General features: G+C 40.8%; 1 protein-coding gene across 20 annotated transcripts in view; it reads right to left on the bottom strand.

The window, feature by feature from the left end:
* Positions 1–14,844, bottom strand: part of PDE1C (phosphodiesterase 1C) — a 480,765-nt gene that overhangs the window by 101,354 nt on the left and 364,567 nt on the right. For all 20 annotated transcript variants that reach the window (XR_013537380.1, XR_013537381.1, XR_013537377.1 and 17 more), the window contains 2 exons: positions 8,853–8,969; positions 7,128–7,268 (listed from right to left, as the gene is read on the bottom strand). Coding sequence is in view for 11 of the 20 variants with exons in the window: in XM_073003804.2 (XP_072859905.2) it covers positions 7,128–7,268; positions 8,853–8,969 (258 nt within the window). In the remaining 9 variants the exon portion in view is untranslated. The remainder of the gene's footprint in view (positions 1–7,127; positions 7,269–8,852; positions 8,970–14,844) is intronic.

Below are 14,844 nucleotides of genomic sequence, written 5' to 3'. Positions count from 1 at the left end.
TGTGTTGAGGGATGTTGGACTGACTGGTAAATGATGGGACAGTGCAAACTTACAGAAAGCTTTCCACTTATAGGCATATGTCAGGGAGGTGGAGCACTTATGTGCTAGACAGAGAACCTTGGATATAGATGGGGAAGACTCCATACCATGAGATGAAGAGACTACAGGTCCGGGAGGAAGACCTTGCCCTGGTCCCAGGTCAGCAGGTGGGGAAGAAGTGCTAGCCTGATGAAATCCGATGCTCTGCCTTGGAGCACCAAGAACCAAGGTTGGTGGGGCCACCAGGGAGCTATGAGGATGGCATCTGCATTGTCCAGATGGATCTTTATAATAGTCCTCTGTAAGAGCGGGATAGGAGGGACCATGTAGAGTAGGTGTGCCTTCCAGCTGACCATAAAGGTATCCCCCAGGGAGCGGTGGCCTAGACCTACTCTGGAACAGTAGGTCTCACTTTTCCTGTTGTCCTGAGCTGCAAAGACATCCAGCTGTGGGGTGCCCCAGAGATGGCAAAGCCGTTGGAAAATGGTATTGTCCAGGGCCCACTTGTGGGAACAGGACTGGAGCCTGCTGAGGTGGTCCGCCAGAGCATTTTCCTCACCTGCCACATGGACTGCTAATAACCATTAGCAAATATGGTGCACAAAGCACCACTCCCAGAGATCGACAGCAAGATAAAGCAGATAGTGAGTGAGTGCCCCCCTGCTTGTTGATGCAGAACACTGTTGTCATGTTGTCTGTTGTGACCTGGACCATAGGCTGTGGATCGTATGAGAGAACATGTGAGAACCCCAGCCCATCAGGTTGGTGTCTGTGGTTATTTGAACAGATGGAGACAGCTGGCCAAAGGGTCTTCCTATCAGTAGGTTTGAAGGATGACTCCACCAAGTTAACTGAGTGACCAGCTCGGGCATGATGTGTAGATACCTGGTCCGAGGTTCCAGTACCATTGAAAACAGCGAGAGGAACCATGCCTGAAGTGACCTCATTTTCAGGTGGGCATGCTACACCCCAGCTGTGGAGGATACCATGAGGCCAAGTTGTCGCTTAACCTGGGATGCTGGTACCCATGCATTTGGGCAAAAAGGGCATAGCATGGACTCAATCTTTGAGATCCTGTCTAAGGAGAGAGAGGCTCAACTCGACAAGGCATCTAGAGTTGACCCAATATAAGCCACTCACTGAGTTGGGCAAAAGTGTTGACTTTTCCAAGTTGACCTTCAGGCGTAGGGTCAACAGCAGAGATAAAGTTAGTACCATATGCCTCTATGCCTGCAATTCGGACTGTGCTACCAGCAACCAGTCATCTAAATAGGGGAACACTGTGACACCTTGAAGACGTAAATGTGCTACCACTGCAGAGTGGAGCCAAACACGGCGACGGAGGGAGACAGCTGTGGCCAGTTGTTTAGAAGCCACATCCAGAGTATGATGTGCCACTATATACTCCTGTTGAGCCAACCCCATGGCCTCCAGATGGTAAGAGAGGCCTTGGGTCCAGACTGCCTCAGGAGGCACCTGGAGCATGGGCAGTGCCAAATTCCAGAGGTGGTGGTGATATGTCCCCATAGCCGAATAGTTGGTGACCCTGAGGACAAAGGAAGCCAACAAATACATCCTGTGGCCAATGATGTCCAGTTTACACCCTCCTTATTATTGGATGAAAAGAACAAGCGATTTTGAACCTTGTTTTGAGTGGCATCCACCATAAAGGAGTTTGGTAGTGGGTTTTTCAGGAGGAAGTCAGTGTTCTCACCATAGGTCTTATGCAGGTTTTCCACCTTCCTAGGGATTTGATAGGAGGAGAACAGTTTCACCTAAGACTCCCTCACGAGCTCCGACAATGATGGTATTAAGCCGAGCCTGAGAGGGGGAGAATCATCTTGGGTTATGCCTCCTCAAACCTGAGGGCAAGTTAAGGCACACCGGGATGTCTCTGGCATCAGTGTTGATGTATCTGCCACTTGTAATGGTTTAGGAGTCTTTTTCTTTTCTTGAGATGAATTCCGAGGGTGGTTTAGGTGTCGATGTCGCCCCTGTCGACCTTGAGCTGGAGGAAGAACTTTTGGGCTTAGCTGCCATTATAGCCCCTTTCTGAGTCTTAGAGGCAGGTGCAGAACCTGCTACTGAGGGCTGTTGTTGAGCCTGTGGGGGATCCATCAGGGTTTCTTGGGATGGAGAGAGGCACTTCTCCTAAAGAAAGGAGTGGATGCGTTGAAGCCTTGATTTCAAGGCCAGCTTGGTAAAGCTTTTGCAGAAGATACACAAAGCCAGTTGGTGCTGCTCTCTGAAGCAAAACAAACACTGAGAATGCCTATCAGAGAGGGGGAATCTTGTTAGAGCAGACCCCGCGCCTCTTGAAGAGGCCCAGCAAGGCCATAAACTTCGCAACTAGATAATATAACAGTCTGTTTATATTATTTCAGGTAAAGACAGCGAAGAATGGTCGACAGTCCAAAATGAAGCCAGGGAGGTCCAAAGTAGGTAAGGTAAGAGGTTTTGCAATATGCATAAGTTCCAAACTAAGCTGCTGCAGCAGTGGCAAGAAAGAAACTGAGGCACTCGGTGCCAGGGGTGGAGTTATAGCCAGCATGTGGGAGGTCCTGGCACCATGTGCTTGAGCTCTGGAAAGTTCCGAGGCTGCTCTGCGCAGGTGCAGATTAACCCATTAGTGTGCATTCACAGAAACCACGAAGAAGAACCAGATCCACAGATTCTACAACTTAATCTATCTCTACCACAACCATGGGGTTGCAATCCTATGCATAACTTACTGCCAGTAAATCTTACTGAAGACAGTGAAATCAATGAATCACTGGAACCTGTGATGGCCCAGAGGCCAAATTCCACTTCAGGAAATGATTTAGGGGGATGCTGTAGCTAAATCTAAGTGTACCAGTCTTAGCCAAATCACAGTGGGTAGAGCTAGATGAAATTCTTACCTATTTGGGACAGTTTTCTAGTGAAATTACAAAGTGTGGTTCAGGCTTATGCAAACTGTACTCAGGAGTATACAACACTGCAACAGTTTTATGGGCTGTGAACCAGAGCTCAGTCCCATGCAACAAATTTCAAGGTCACTAATCAGCAGAAAGGTTTACAGGCCAGATGGTGACCCTTAAGGGCTACATATGAATTGCAACTAGAGGTTTCCAATCCCTGAGTGTTCCCCATCCTTGAACTAGACATTGCAAAGGAAACAGAGCCCAGAAAACTCTGCATTTCCTTTCTTCTCTTCTGATTTAAATCTACATTATGGACTGGGCTTTTTCCCATGCCCCAACCTCAGTTCAGCAACCTCGCTCTTAAAAACATAGACAGGGAATCCAACTGCCCAATGATTTTGATCTAAATACTACATAAAGTTAGACAATAACAGACAGAAAGAAAAATTCAGGCCTTGTTGTTTGTAGTTTCAGTGAATCACAGTTTAGCAATATATTCATACCCTTAATTATGCATTTTGTGGATCCTAAACTGTGCATCTGCTCTGTCTGTTTACCTTGTGTCTCTCCCTCTGAAATAATACCAGATATGTTTAGCATGAATGTTGCTGTGCCAGACAAGTTAATGTTAGAGGGCCCAACTCTATGCAAAGCATTTTAAACAGGTGTGAACACGAAGTAAACTGTGTAGAGGAGAGAGAGAGAGAGAGAGAGAGCAAAAGAGTTATATTCTAATTAGGAAGTTTAATGTTAGCACTGCTGGTTGTCAAGTCCATTCTGGATCCTGTAAATCAGATCTGTCTACCTCACCTATAATTGTATCATAAATAACTGCAGCTTTATTGACTAGTACATGAAATACAAGGATGTATGTCCATTCTCAGATCTCTAAATGCCTCTTATTTCCTCAACCCTCTTAGTAGCTATGTAGCTCATTCAATTGTGCTTCCAGTGATCTGATGCTAGCTGCCTCAAATGCTTTTGATATTGCCTGTTATTCAGCAAAAACTGACACATTTATTAATTGTACTCTGGTGGTAAAGAAAGAAAGAAAGAAAGAAAGAAAGAAAGAAAGAAAGAAAGAAAGAAAGAAAGAAAGAAAGAAAGAAAGAAAGAAAGAAAGAAAGAAAGAAAGAAAGAAAGAAAGAAAGAAAGAAAGAAAGCTATGTAGTTTAAGATAGTTGATAGCTATGAAGCCAAAGTCCTTTCCACACGTACTGCTGAATACGGATGAGGGGAAAGATTATATACACTGTTCTTTCCATCTTCAATACACTCAGCTGACTAAATCTGTAGAAATTATGTATGGATACTAGAGCTGTCCCTCTGCAATCACTAATCCTAGGAAAAACACATGCTGAATGAATCATGGCTGTTAGATTTTAGTTAGAAAATAACAACATTCTTAACCTGTAGCATTGTGCCTTTGGCGTGTTCTATGCCTTACCTTTTGCACCTTGAATGCAACTTGAAAGCTTAATTACATTCATGTTTTAACCTTTTGCTTTTCTTTTTAATAAATTATTTCTTTTTAATAGACTCCTTCTCTGGGGCTTTATTCTTTGCAGAGTGTCTTGGTTAATCTAATCCAAAAGCCAGGCTTACTATCATCCAACAGTATGAGTGTGATAGATTACATTTTAATCTCCCCTGACTTTCTTCCCAAACTTGTGAACTTTACGATTGGCTCTCATTCTGAAAGTGACCATCAACATGTTTTCTATCTTTATTTTGGGAGCTTCCCCTCCTAACTATTAATATTATTCCCTCTGCCTTATATCATCATAAAATAGTCTGGTCAAATAAAACTAGAGAAGGTGATTGCTACAAACAAGGGAGTCACCAACCATGCATTTCATGATAGAGTTCTGGTAGCTGTTTTGCAGAGCAGGGCCACAGAGTTGTTTATATCAAGCTTTCAGGCAAATGTTTTTGCCAAACATCCACCCAGGATCATTGCCAGCAGCAGGCTGTTATGAATCATTCACACTTGGAATCTTTCTTACCCAATTAAATATTATGTTTTCTATTAATCAAAGAACTGTGTAGTGGGATATATTTCCTCAGAGAGAGAAAACAACTTCAGATGAAATCTTTGCTTACATTTTTGTTTGTGCATGATTTCTGTGAACTCTTCTGGAAAACTATAATTTTCTGCCCTCTCAAATGTATTGAGCTAAATCTCATTGTTTGTGCCAACTAGAGTTGACACACAGAATCAGCAGAACTGCATAAAAATTAACTTATCAAATCCTATTTTTTTTCAGTAGGTCTACATTACCTGGGACTAAATATATAAATAGTTTTAGAATGGCAGTTACCTTGGTGTTTTTGTTACTACTCTTTATTTCTACATTATTCTTTGTTCCATCCCCAGAGTTGCATATTTTGTTGTTCAATCAATAAATCAATAAATACAGCTTTTCCTCCCAAAGTCAAGGCATTCCCTGCAGAACATGACAGTTTATATGCTTAGCTGCAGACATAAAAGGTGCAAAATATATATTGCTATAGGAAAAAGCAAACTTGAGAAGTTTCTTCTCCATCACTATGGGTCTTTCCATTTACAGTGGTAATTTTCAGTGTGGGGTGGATCAGGATACGAAAGATCTGTTGAGCTGGTGTGCTCCTTCCATCCCCACAGCAAACTACCCCTTGTGGCCCAATAAGCTATCAGTTCTGTGTTTCGGAGGTCAGGGAAAGCAGGTACTCTTTTCCCAGGCTAGATCCATGCAAAGCAAGGTTTGTATAGCTAGAGTTCTAACTCCTGTCCTCTGAAGATGCCGGCCACAGAGACTGGTGAAACATTACGAAGAAAAACCACCAGAACACAGCCAAACAGCCCGAAAAACCTACAACAGCCATCGGGTCCTGGCCCTGAAAGCCTTCTAGAATACAAGGTTTACTTGTTTTACTCACAAGTAAGCTTATCCAGTTTACTCATAAGTAAAGAGACAGTAGCAAGAGCAGCTGAGGACAGCTGCAGCACAAGGGGAGAAAATTGGTTTGAAACTTCGGGAGACAGAAGAGAGATAATTCCACCACCACCCCGTTTTTTCCCTGCCTTTCTCAGCCGGGGCTCTGCTGCTTTGTGGCATTAGAGTCCATGGAGTCAACGTAGCCCCCTTCCCTGCCATTTCCCTCAGACTCATCCAGGAGGCTGGGGTGACTTTCCTTATTTTGTTTGTTGAAAAAATAAATGGCATCTCAAAATAGCAATGCATCAACCTGGCATGGTTTAAAAATTTCACTGTGTTAATTAGGAAAATATTAAAAGTAAAAGAACATAAAAATAAAGATGGGGGTTTCTCTGACCTCCCTTTCAATGCCACAACCCACTTAGTGCACCACAGGGTAGTCTCCTCAGTTAACACCACCAGTATCATTTTGGTGAAATACCCTCCATGAAGGCTAACCAAAAAGCTATTTTGCATCTCACTGAATCATGCCAAGAAGAATGCATGCTCTAGCCCTGTGCCAGAAAAGCTCTTAAAGGGGAAGGATGGATTGTTCTAAGTAGAAACAAAAGCAGACAATGCTTTTCTTTCTCATGCCAAAGAGTGCCATCAGAGTTCCATATATCATAACTATATGCCAGTGTGGGCAGGCTCTTAGTCTATACTATGCTGCTGCCTACTGTGCAGTTTAGCAGTTATAGGAGGAAACCACTCATATGTACATGTACTGTAGGGCAGAGAGGAATGGCACAAGTACCTCCCTGGCCTTGATGTCAAGCCTCATAGCAATAATAATAATAATAATAATAATAATAATAATAATAATAATAATAATAATAATAATAATAATAATAATAATAATAATAATAATAATAATAATAATAATAATAATAATAATAATAATAATAATAAATCCACCACTATTTCAATTAATATTGTAACATCAGTTTGCCAAACCCTTTACGTAGTTCTAGAATACCACACCACAAAGACCAGTTATATTTTCTGAAACCAAGAAAGTAAACAGGTACTAATGTATGTTTAGCAACAGACTGTAGTTCAAAGAGTCTAAACTAGATGCAAAAAGAGACACACTTCATAGTGTCTAAATCTTCGGGTCTGTGATCTAGCCTATTATATTGCACTAAAGAGTTGAGCTTACAGTAGAATCTACTCATGATGTATAACATTGCTTTGGTCTCTTTAAGGATATGATTAATCTACTTACTGCTACACCCGTCTTAAAAAGGAGGTAATGAACAGTCTGTGTGACATCTGCTGCATGCATTAGATTGTGATATGGATTTTTATGCTTGCTGTAGCCAACTTCCAGAGCTTCCACAAAGGAGACAAGAGCAGAAATTGGAATCTACACATAAACACAGGAAGGAAAATATATTTGAGAAGTAAAGGCACCAGAAGATGTTTTTAATTTTATTCAGATTTGGAACAACACTTTACCTGTTTTTGTGCTTGCGGATTCTGAATTATTTTCCAAAAGAATGCACCACCCCATCTATACATCATGAGAATGTGATAATGTGACCCTCAAATGTGTAGCTACATTCAACACTCAATAAAGGATTAAATCCCATATTAGTCCTATTTATAAAACACACACTGAAAAATGAGACTAAAAATTCTAATTCATTTCACTACTCTAGATGAGGATAACACTGGATTTTGTCCCAAAGAACAATTAAATCGTCGCTTAGCTCAATCAAACCCACTTCAAATGGTTGCTATAAGCAAATAGAGTAGTAAATAAATGAGCACAGGATGTGAATACATATTGACACAATACCTGAAGAAAAATATAGAGATGAATCATTTCAATGTTCTTCTAAACAAAAGGGTCTCACAAAATGTTATTGTTGCCATTGTAACACAGCACCTTATCTAGTGCACATTCATAAATCACATTTTCATCTAGAATCAATGAAAGTTTTTGCTAATTTTTCTTCTACTGCTCAGATACAGAAGAAGCAGAAGAAATGAATGGGCTCGATGCTATAGGGTCAAAAAGAAGAGGAAAAAAACAGTAGAGTCCAGTGGAAGACAGAGGAGGAAAATAAGTAGCCCTGGACAATACTAAAGCAAGGACAGTTTCTGCCTCCTACTGATTTATGAAGCACAGTTCCATTTTGGGGGTCAAATGGCAATTCAGAGAGAGAAAAACAAGAGATTCACTCTTTGCTCCTTTTGCTCCTCTTTCCACCATCTCATCCAAAACACTGTAATGCTAGATGAAAAGTGAAAGTTTATCAGGTTTAGTGAATCACTGTCTAGGAGAGGTTTTAAAACTAAATTGTTCACATTTTGTTTATTCTAAATTTATTTTAGTAATGCTTTCCTTAAGATTCCTAATATAATGCCAGTTCATTTATTATTTGAATAATTCAGTGTTTTAGTTTCACTATTATATTTAAAAGATGTCAGCTGCCTTGGGTTCTGTCTTAGGAGAAAAGTGGGGTAAAATAGTATAGATAGATAGATAGATAGATAGATAGATAGATAGATAGATAGATAGATAGATAGATAGATAGATAGATAGATAGATAGATAGATAGATAGATAGATAGATAGATAGATAGATAGATAGATAGATAGATAGATAGATTACTAATAATCATTGCTAGCTGTAGATGCACAGTAATTGGAAGGAAACCTCGACTGGATGGGGAAGACAACAAAACGAGAAAGGACAGTAGGGACAGACCCACATAACTATTGTGATGTGAACCATTCCTTCAGTCAAACCAATGCACACAACCCATGCTACTTCAAAGGGAACAGAATGCAACCCTGTTCTGTTGAAATGCTGAAACACTATCATAAAGCAGAATATTCTGACTGAAATCATGTGGAAAGTGTATTACAGTCAGGTTGCCCAAAACACAAGTAATGCATAGGGCTAATGAAAACAGACATGAAATATGTCACCTTTACTGACCTTGAAACGGCTGATCAAATCATAGCGTGTAAGTAATTCGTAGAAAATGAATTTCAGTGCATGATCCCCACTTGCATCATTTAGTGCAAATACGTCGAAGGACCATTTGTCTACATTCTGTGGAGAGCAGGGAGGAAATCCAGCATTGGTGTGCGTTTTCTTTACAAGCCACAAAATGAAAACATCATTTTATGAAATATGAAGCTTAATTATGATCACTTATTTTGCAATGCTTGCATAAACTTTCTGTATGGTCCTGTCTGACATGTTGCAGTGTCTGTAGCTGTAAGCAGGCAAATTGCACTCTGTTAAAAAAATGTTTGCCTTTCACTGTACCAAGTATAGGAAATCAGTTGTAAGAAACTGATTTCATTTTGAAACACATAGAAAAGCCAGCTATTTTAATGATAACATGCTATTTGGAAAGAGCTACATTTTTATTCCTTTTTTTTTGCTTGCTTGCTTGTTTACAGTGGTGCCTCGCTTAACGAGCACCCCGTTTAACGACAAAACCGCTTAGCGATGAAGAATTTGTGATCGAAAAAGTGATCACATTGCGATGTTTTAAATAGGAAAAAATCGCTTTGCAATGATCAGTAAGCTGTTTCACTTACCGATTATCGCATAGCGATCTTTTTCCTACAGCTGATCGGCAGTTCCAAAATGGCTGCCGAAAAAAAAACATGGGCACCTGCTGTGTTTTGGGATGGATTCCTCGCATACCGGTCAGCAAAAATGGCCACCGTATGGAGGATTTTCACTTAAAGGTAAGTTTTTTGCCCATAGGAACGTATTAAAGGGGTTTCAATGCATTCCTATGGGCTTTTAAAAATCGCTTAGCGATGTTTTTGGTTAGCGGCAATTTTTGCTGCACCGATTAACATCGCTAAGTGAGGCACCAATGTATTATGTTTATTTTCTGCTTTTCTTTTCATCATAGAACAAACAGTGAGGTACAAAAGACAGCTAACTCATCTCTCACCCACAAACTCAGACCTCCTTAGGTACAGCAGGATTGCTCCATTATAGTCCTTCAAAATAATGAATCAGTACTTATCCAAATTCTTAAAAATGAGAAGATGAAAAATTATCATGGTCATAACTCTCTTCTGGCTATATCTGCAATGTCCCAGTATGTCTGGTGATTGCAGCTGTACACAGATGGCTCACCATGCAGTAATGGCTGCCACATGGATCAATGTTAAACAAGTGAATCAAAATAACATTCAACTCCTTCACTGTTAAATTGTTAATTGTATACCATCAATTAATGGTACTCAGTGGCCATTTAGTATACTCTTCGATGTCTACCTAACTAGAATAGTGCCAAAGGATTTTTAAATGACAATTTTAATTGCAGTTTTTAACCAGTGTAAATTCAAGTGTGCAAATGTAATGAACAGTGGTATAATAAAGAGACACCCAATTGTGCTGCAAATCAAACTTACAAGGCAATTTTGGTTAACACGATTCATACATTATACATCTGATTATAAAATGAATATCCTAAATGCAGTCTGGCTGTAATTTTTCCCTAGAGAAAAAGCAACACAGTGGGAAAGACACACACTGACATTACGTATATAGCCTGGTGAGAAAATAAAATTCTGAAAGCAAGATGTAACATAACAGCTCTGCTCTCACCTGTCCGTCACAGCTGGGCGGGGAACATCAGCCAATGAGAGGATGGAGGGTGGTGCAGAAGGGGGAGGAGCTGGATTATATAAGGGTGTGTGTGATGTGTGAGGAAGAGAGTTTTGGAGTTTGGGAGATGAGAGAAATTGGTTGAGAGAGTGAGATAGATTTGTGAGAGATAGTGAGGGAAAAGTCTGTGTGAGGTACATTAAATGAGAAACTTGATTTACAACTTGATTTACTACCTGTGATTCACTCCTTTTTATTTTGTCAAATCAATAAACAATGTTTTGTTTTAGAAGAAACACTTGTCCTTTGTGATTACTGAATAAAGTTGGTGGCAGCAGTTTGAAAAAGAGTAGTGAGCACTCTGGGAGGCCTGAGTTGACAGAGGCTTCAGAGTGGCCCGCTACACAAGAGTACACATTTTTAGTGTGCTCTGGACTTTCCAGATGCTATTTTCACCAACATTCTAACTACTTTTATTCTATCACACAAAAGAAAGATTATTTGGAGGAAATAGAAATGGTATTGTTCTGAAATTATAGCCTTTGACTGTTGGGTCATTAGTAGGAAGTGGGACAGCTCAGCAAAAAAGTGGTGAGATTGAACCTTCCTAATTCATGTCAGAATCAGCTGCGCTACAGTTTCCTATCTGATCTGCAGGTAACATTTAAGGGTAATGTAGCAAGCATGGCTACTATGTAAAGCCCATTAGTGTCAATACTTAGTTGCAATTTGGTGTATGCTTACACCAGTGGTTCCCAACCTTGGATAGCCCAGGTGTTCTTGGACTGCAATTCCCAGAAGCCTTCACCACTAGTTTTGCTGGCCAGGATTTCCAGGACCTAAGTCCAAGAACATCTGGGTTATTCATGACTGGGAACCACTGATTTATAGGATGTTTTTGTTAAGTCCTGTCTGACACATTGTGACCTCATGGACGAGTCAGCCTTCTTTATGGTCCTGCTCTCACTTCCATACATCGCTACTGGAAAAACCATAGCTTTGACTATGTGGACCTTTGTTGGCAAGGTGATGTCTCTGCTTTTTAAGATGCTGTCTAGGTTTGTTGTCGCTTTCCTCCCAAGAAGCAGGTGTCTTTTAATTTTGTGGCTGCTGTCACCACCTGCAGTGATCATGGAGCCTAGGAAAGTAAAATCTGTAACTGCCTCCATATCTTCCCCTTCTTTTTGCCAGAAGGTGATGGGACCAGTGCCCACAATCTTTGTTGTTGTTGTTGTTTGCACTCTCCTCTTTCACCCTCATTAAGAGGTTCTTTAATTCCTCCTCACTTTCTGCCACCAGAGTGGTATTATCTCCATATCTGAGGTTGTTGATATTTCTTCTGGCAATCTTAATTCTGCCTTGGGATTCATCCAGTCCTGCGTTTCGCATGATGTATTCTGCATATAAGTTAAATAAGCAGGGAGACAATATACAGCCTTGTCGATGTATTCTGCATATAAGTTAAATAAGCAGGGAGACAATATACAGCCTTGTCGTACTCCTTTCCCAATTTTGAACCAATCAGTTGTTCCATATACAGTTCTAACTGTTGCTTCCTGTCCCATGTACAGGTTTCTCAGGAGATAGATAAGGTGGTCTGGCACTTCCATTTCTTAAAGGATATGCCATAGTTTGCTTTGATCCACACAGTTAAAGGCTTTTGTGTAGTCAATGAAGCAGAAGTAGATGTTCTTCTGGAACTCTCTGGCTTTCTCCATAATCCAGCACATGTTAGCAATTTGGTCTCTAGTTCCTCTGCCCCTTCGAAATCCAGATTGTACTTCTAGGAGTTCTCGGTCCACATACTGCTGAAGCCTGCCTTGGAGGATTTTGAGCATAACCTTGCTAGCGTGTGAAATGAGTGCAATTGTACGGTAGTTGGAGCATTCTTTGGCACTACCCTTCTTTGGGATTGGGATGTAGACTGATCTTTTCCAATCCTCTGGCCACTGCTGAGTTTCCCAAACTTGCTAGCATATTGAGTGTAGCACCTTAACAGCGTTACCTTTTAAGATTTTAGATAGTTCAACTGGAATGCCATCACCTCCACTGGTCTTGTTGTTAGCCATGCTTTCTAAGGCCCACTTGACTTCACTCTCCAGGATGTCTGGCTCAAGGTCAGCAACCACACTATCTGGGTTGTTCAGAACATCCAGATCTTTCTGGTATAATTCCTCTGTATATTCTTGCCAACTTTTCTTGATGTCTTCTGCTTCTGTGAGGTCCCTGCCATTTTTGTCCTTTATCATGTCTATCTTTGCACAAAATGTTCCTTTAATATCTCTGATTTTCCTGAACAGATCTCTGGTTTTTCTTTTTCTATTATTTTCCTCTATTTCCTTTCATTGTTTATTTAAGAAGGCCTTCTTGTCTCTCCTTGCTATTCTTTGGAAGTCTGCATTCAATTTTCTGTAACTTTCCCTATCTCCCTTGCATTTTGTTTCCCTTCTCTTCTCTGCTATTTGTAAGGCCTCGTGGACAGCCACTTTGCTTCCTTGCATTTCCTTTTCTTTGTGTTTGTTGCTGCTTCCTGTACAATGTACGGGCCTCTATCCAAAGTTCTTCAGGCACTCTGTCCACCAAATCTAGTTCCTTAAATCTTTTCTTCACTTCCACTAATTATACTTGACTAGCCTAGTGGTTTTTCCTACTTTCTTCAGTTTAAGGTTGAGTTTTGCTATAAGAAGCTGATGATCAGAGCCACTATCAGCTCCAGGTCTTGTTTTTACTGTCTGTATAGAGCTTCTCCATCTTTGGCTGCAGAGAACATAATCAATCTGATTTCGGCATTGCCCATTTCTTGATGCCCATGTGTAGAGTCGCCTCTTGTGTTGTTGGAAAAGAGTGTTTGTGATGACCAACTTGTTCTCTTGACAAAATTTACAGTATTAGCCTTTGCCCTGCTTCGTTGTGAACTCCAAGGCCAAACTTGCCTGTTGTTCCTTTTATCTCTTGACTCACCACTTTAGAAGGTGTTGTAAGTCGTCATAGAATTGGTCCATTTCAGCTTCTTCAGCATTGGTGGTTGGTGCATAAACTTAGATTACTGTGATGTTGAAAGATTTGCCTTGGATTCGTATTGAAATCATTCTATCATTTTTGAGTTTGTTTCCCAGTACAGCTTTTCCCACTCTTTTGTTGACTATGAGGGCTATTCCATTTCTTCTACGGGATTCTTGCTCACAATAGTAGATATGATATTCTTCTGAATTGAATTCGCCCATTCCCGTCCATTTTAGTTCACTGACACCCAGGATGTCAATATTTATTCTTGCCTTCTCCTGTTTGACCACATCCAGCTTACCAAGGTTCATAGATCTTACATTCCAGGTTCCTATGCAGTATTTTTCTTTCCAGCATTGGAGTTTCCTTTCCCTTCCAGGTGCGTCCGCACCTGAGCATCCTTTCGGCTTTGGCCCAACCACTTCATTAGCTCTGGAGCTACTTGTACTTTTCCTCCGCTCTTCCTCAGTAGCATGTTGGACGCCTTCCGACCTGAGGGCTCATCCCCCGGCATCATATCTTTTAGCCTTTTGTTTCTGTTCATGGAGTTTTCTTGGTAAAGATACTGGAGTGGCTTGCCAGTTCCTGCTTCAGGTGGATTGCATTTAGTCAGAACTCTCCACTATGACCTGTCCGTCTTGGGTGTCCCTGCACAGCATAGCCCATAGCTTCTCTGTATTACTCAAGCCCCTTCACCACAACAAGGCAGCAATCCATGAAGGGAGTTTATAGTATAACCACTACTATAACTTTCACTTTAGTACATGTTTATATACTGGGATGACTCCTTCACGTGCTGTCCTCAAGGAAGTCCCCTCATGTGGACAGTGCCAGGCAATCACAGAAGTTCCTCACAGCCCTCCTTATGTCTGTTTTGGCTCTGCCATTAAGTCAGAACCAACTTAAAGTGACCCTAAGAGGGCTTTCAAGGTGAGTGAAATATTTAAGGAATGGTTGTACCAGTTCTACACACCCAGTGAGCTTCCATGGCTGAACAGGGATTTGAACCTAGGCCTTCTGAGTCCTAGTCCATCATTTGGTATGTTTAGCAAGACAGAAAAATCTTGAAATGTTCGCTACCATTTTCTTTCACCTCCAGGGCAGTGAAGAAGTCCAGAGCCAAAATAGGAAAATACATTTGCAAATGATTCAGAACTATTTAGATATTTGCCAATGTGCTTTTTAGAAAGATATTTTTCCATAGAGAAGCTACATTTCCTTAACAATGCATTAAAGATTTAAATCTTTAAATTGGAGATTTTCTTCCATGTTTGGTCTCTGTTGTAGATTAGATCCAAATTCCCCAAGGCATTCTAACTGAAAAGGAGAGAGATGATTGAATTTC

This window comes from Pogona vitticeps, chromosome 6 (genome assembly GCF_051106095.1).
Source record: "Pogona vitticeps strain Pit_001003342236 chromosome 6, PviZW2.1, whole genome shotgun sequence".
NCBI lineage: Eukaryota > Metazoa > Chordata > Lepidosauria > Squamata > Agamidae > Pogona > Pogona vitticeps.
This window is presented reverse-complemented; position numbering and strand designations above follow the sequence as displayed.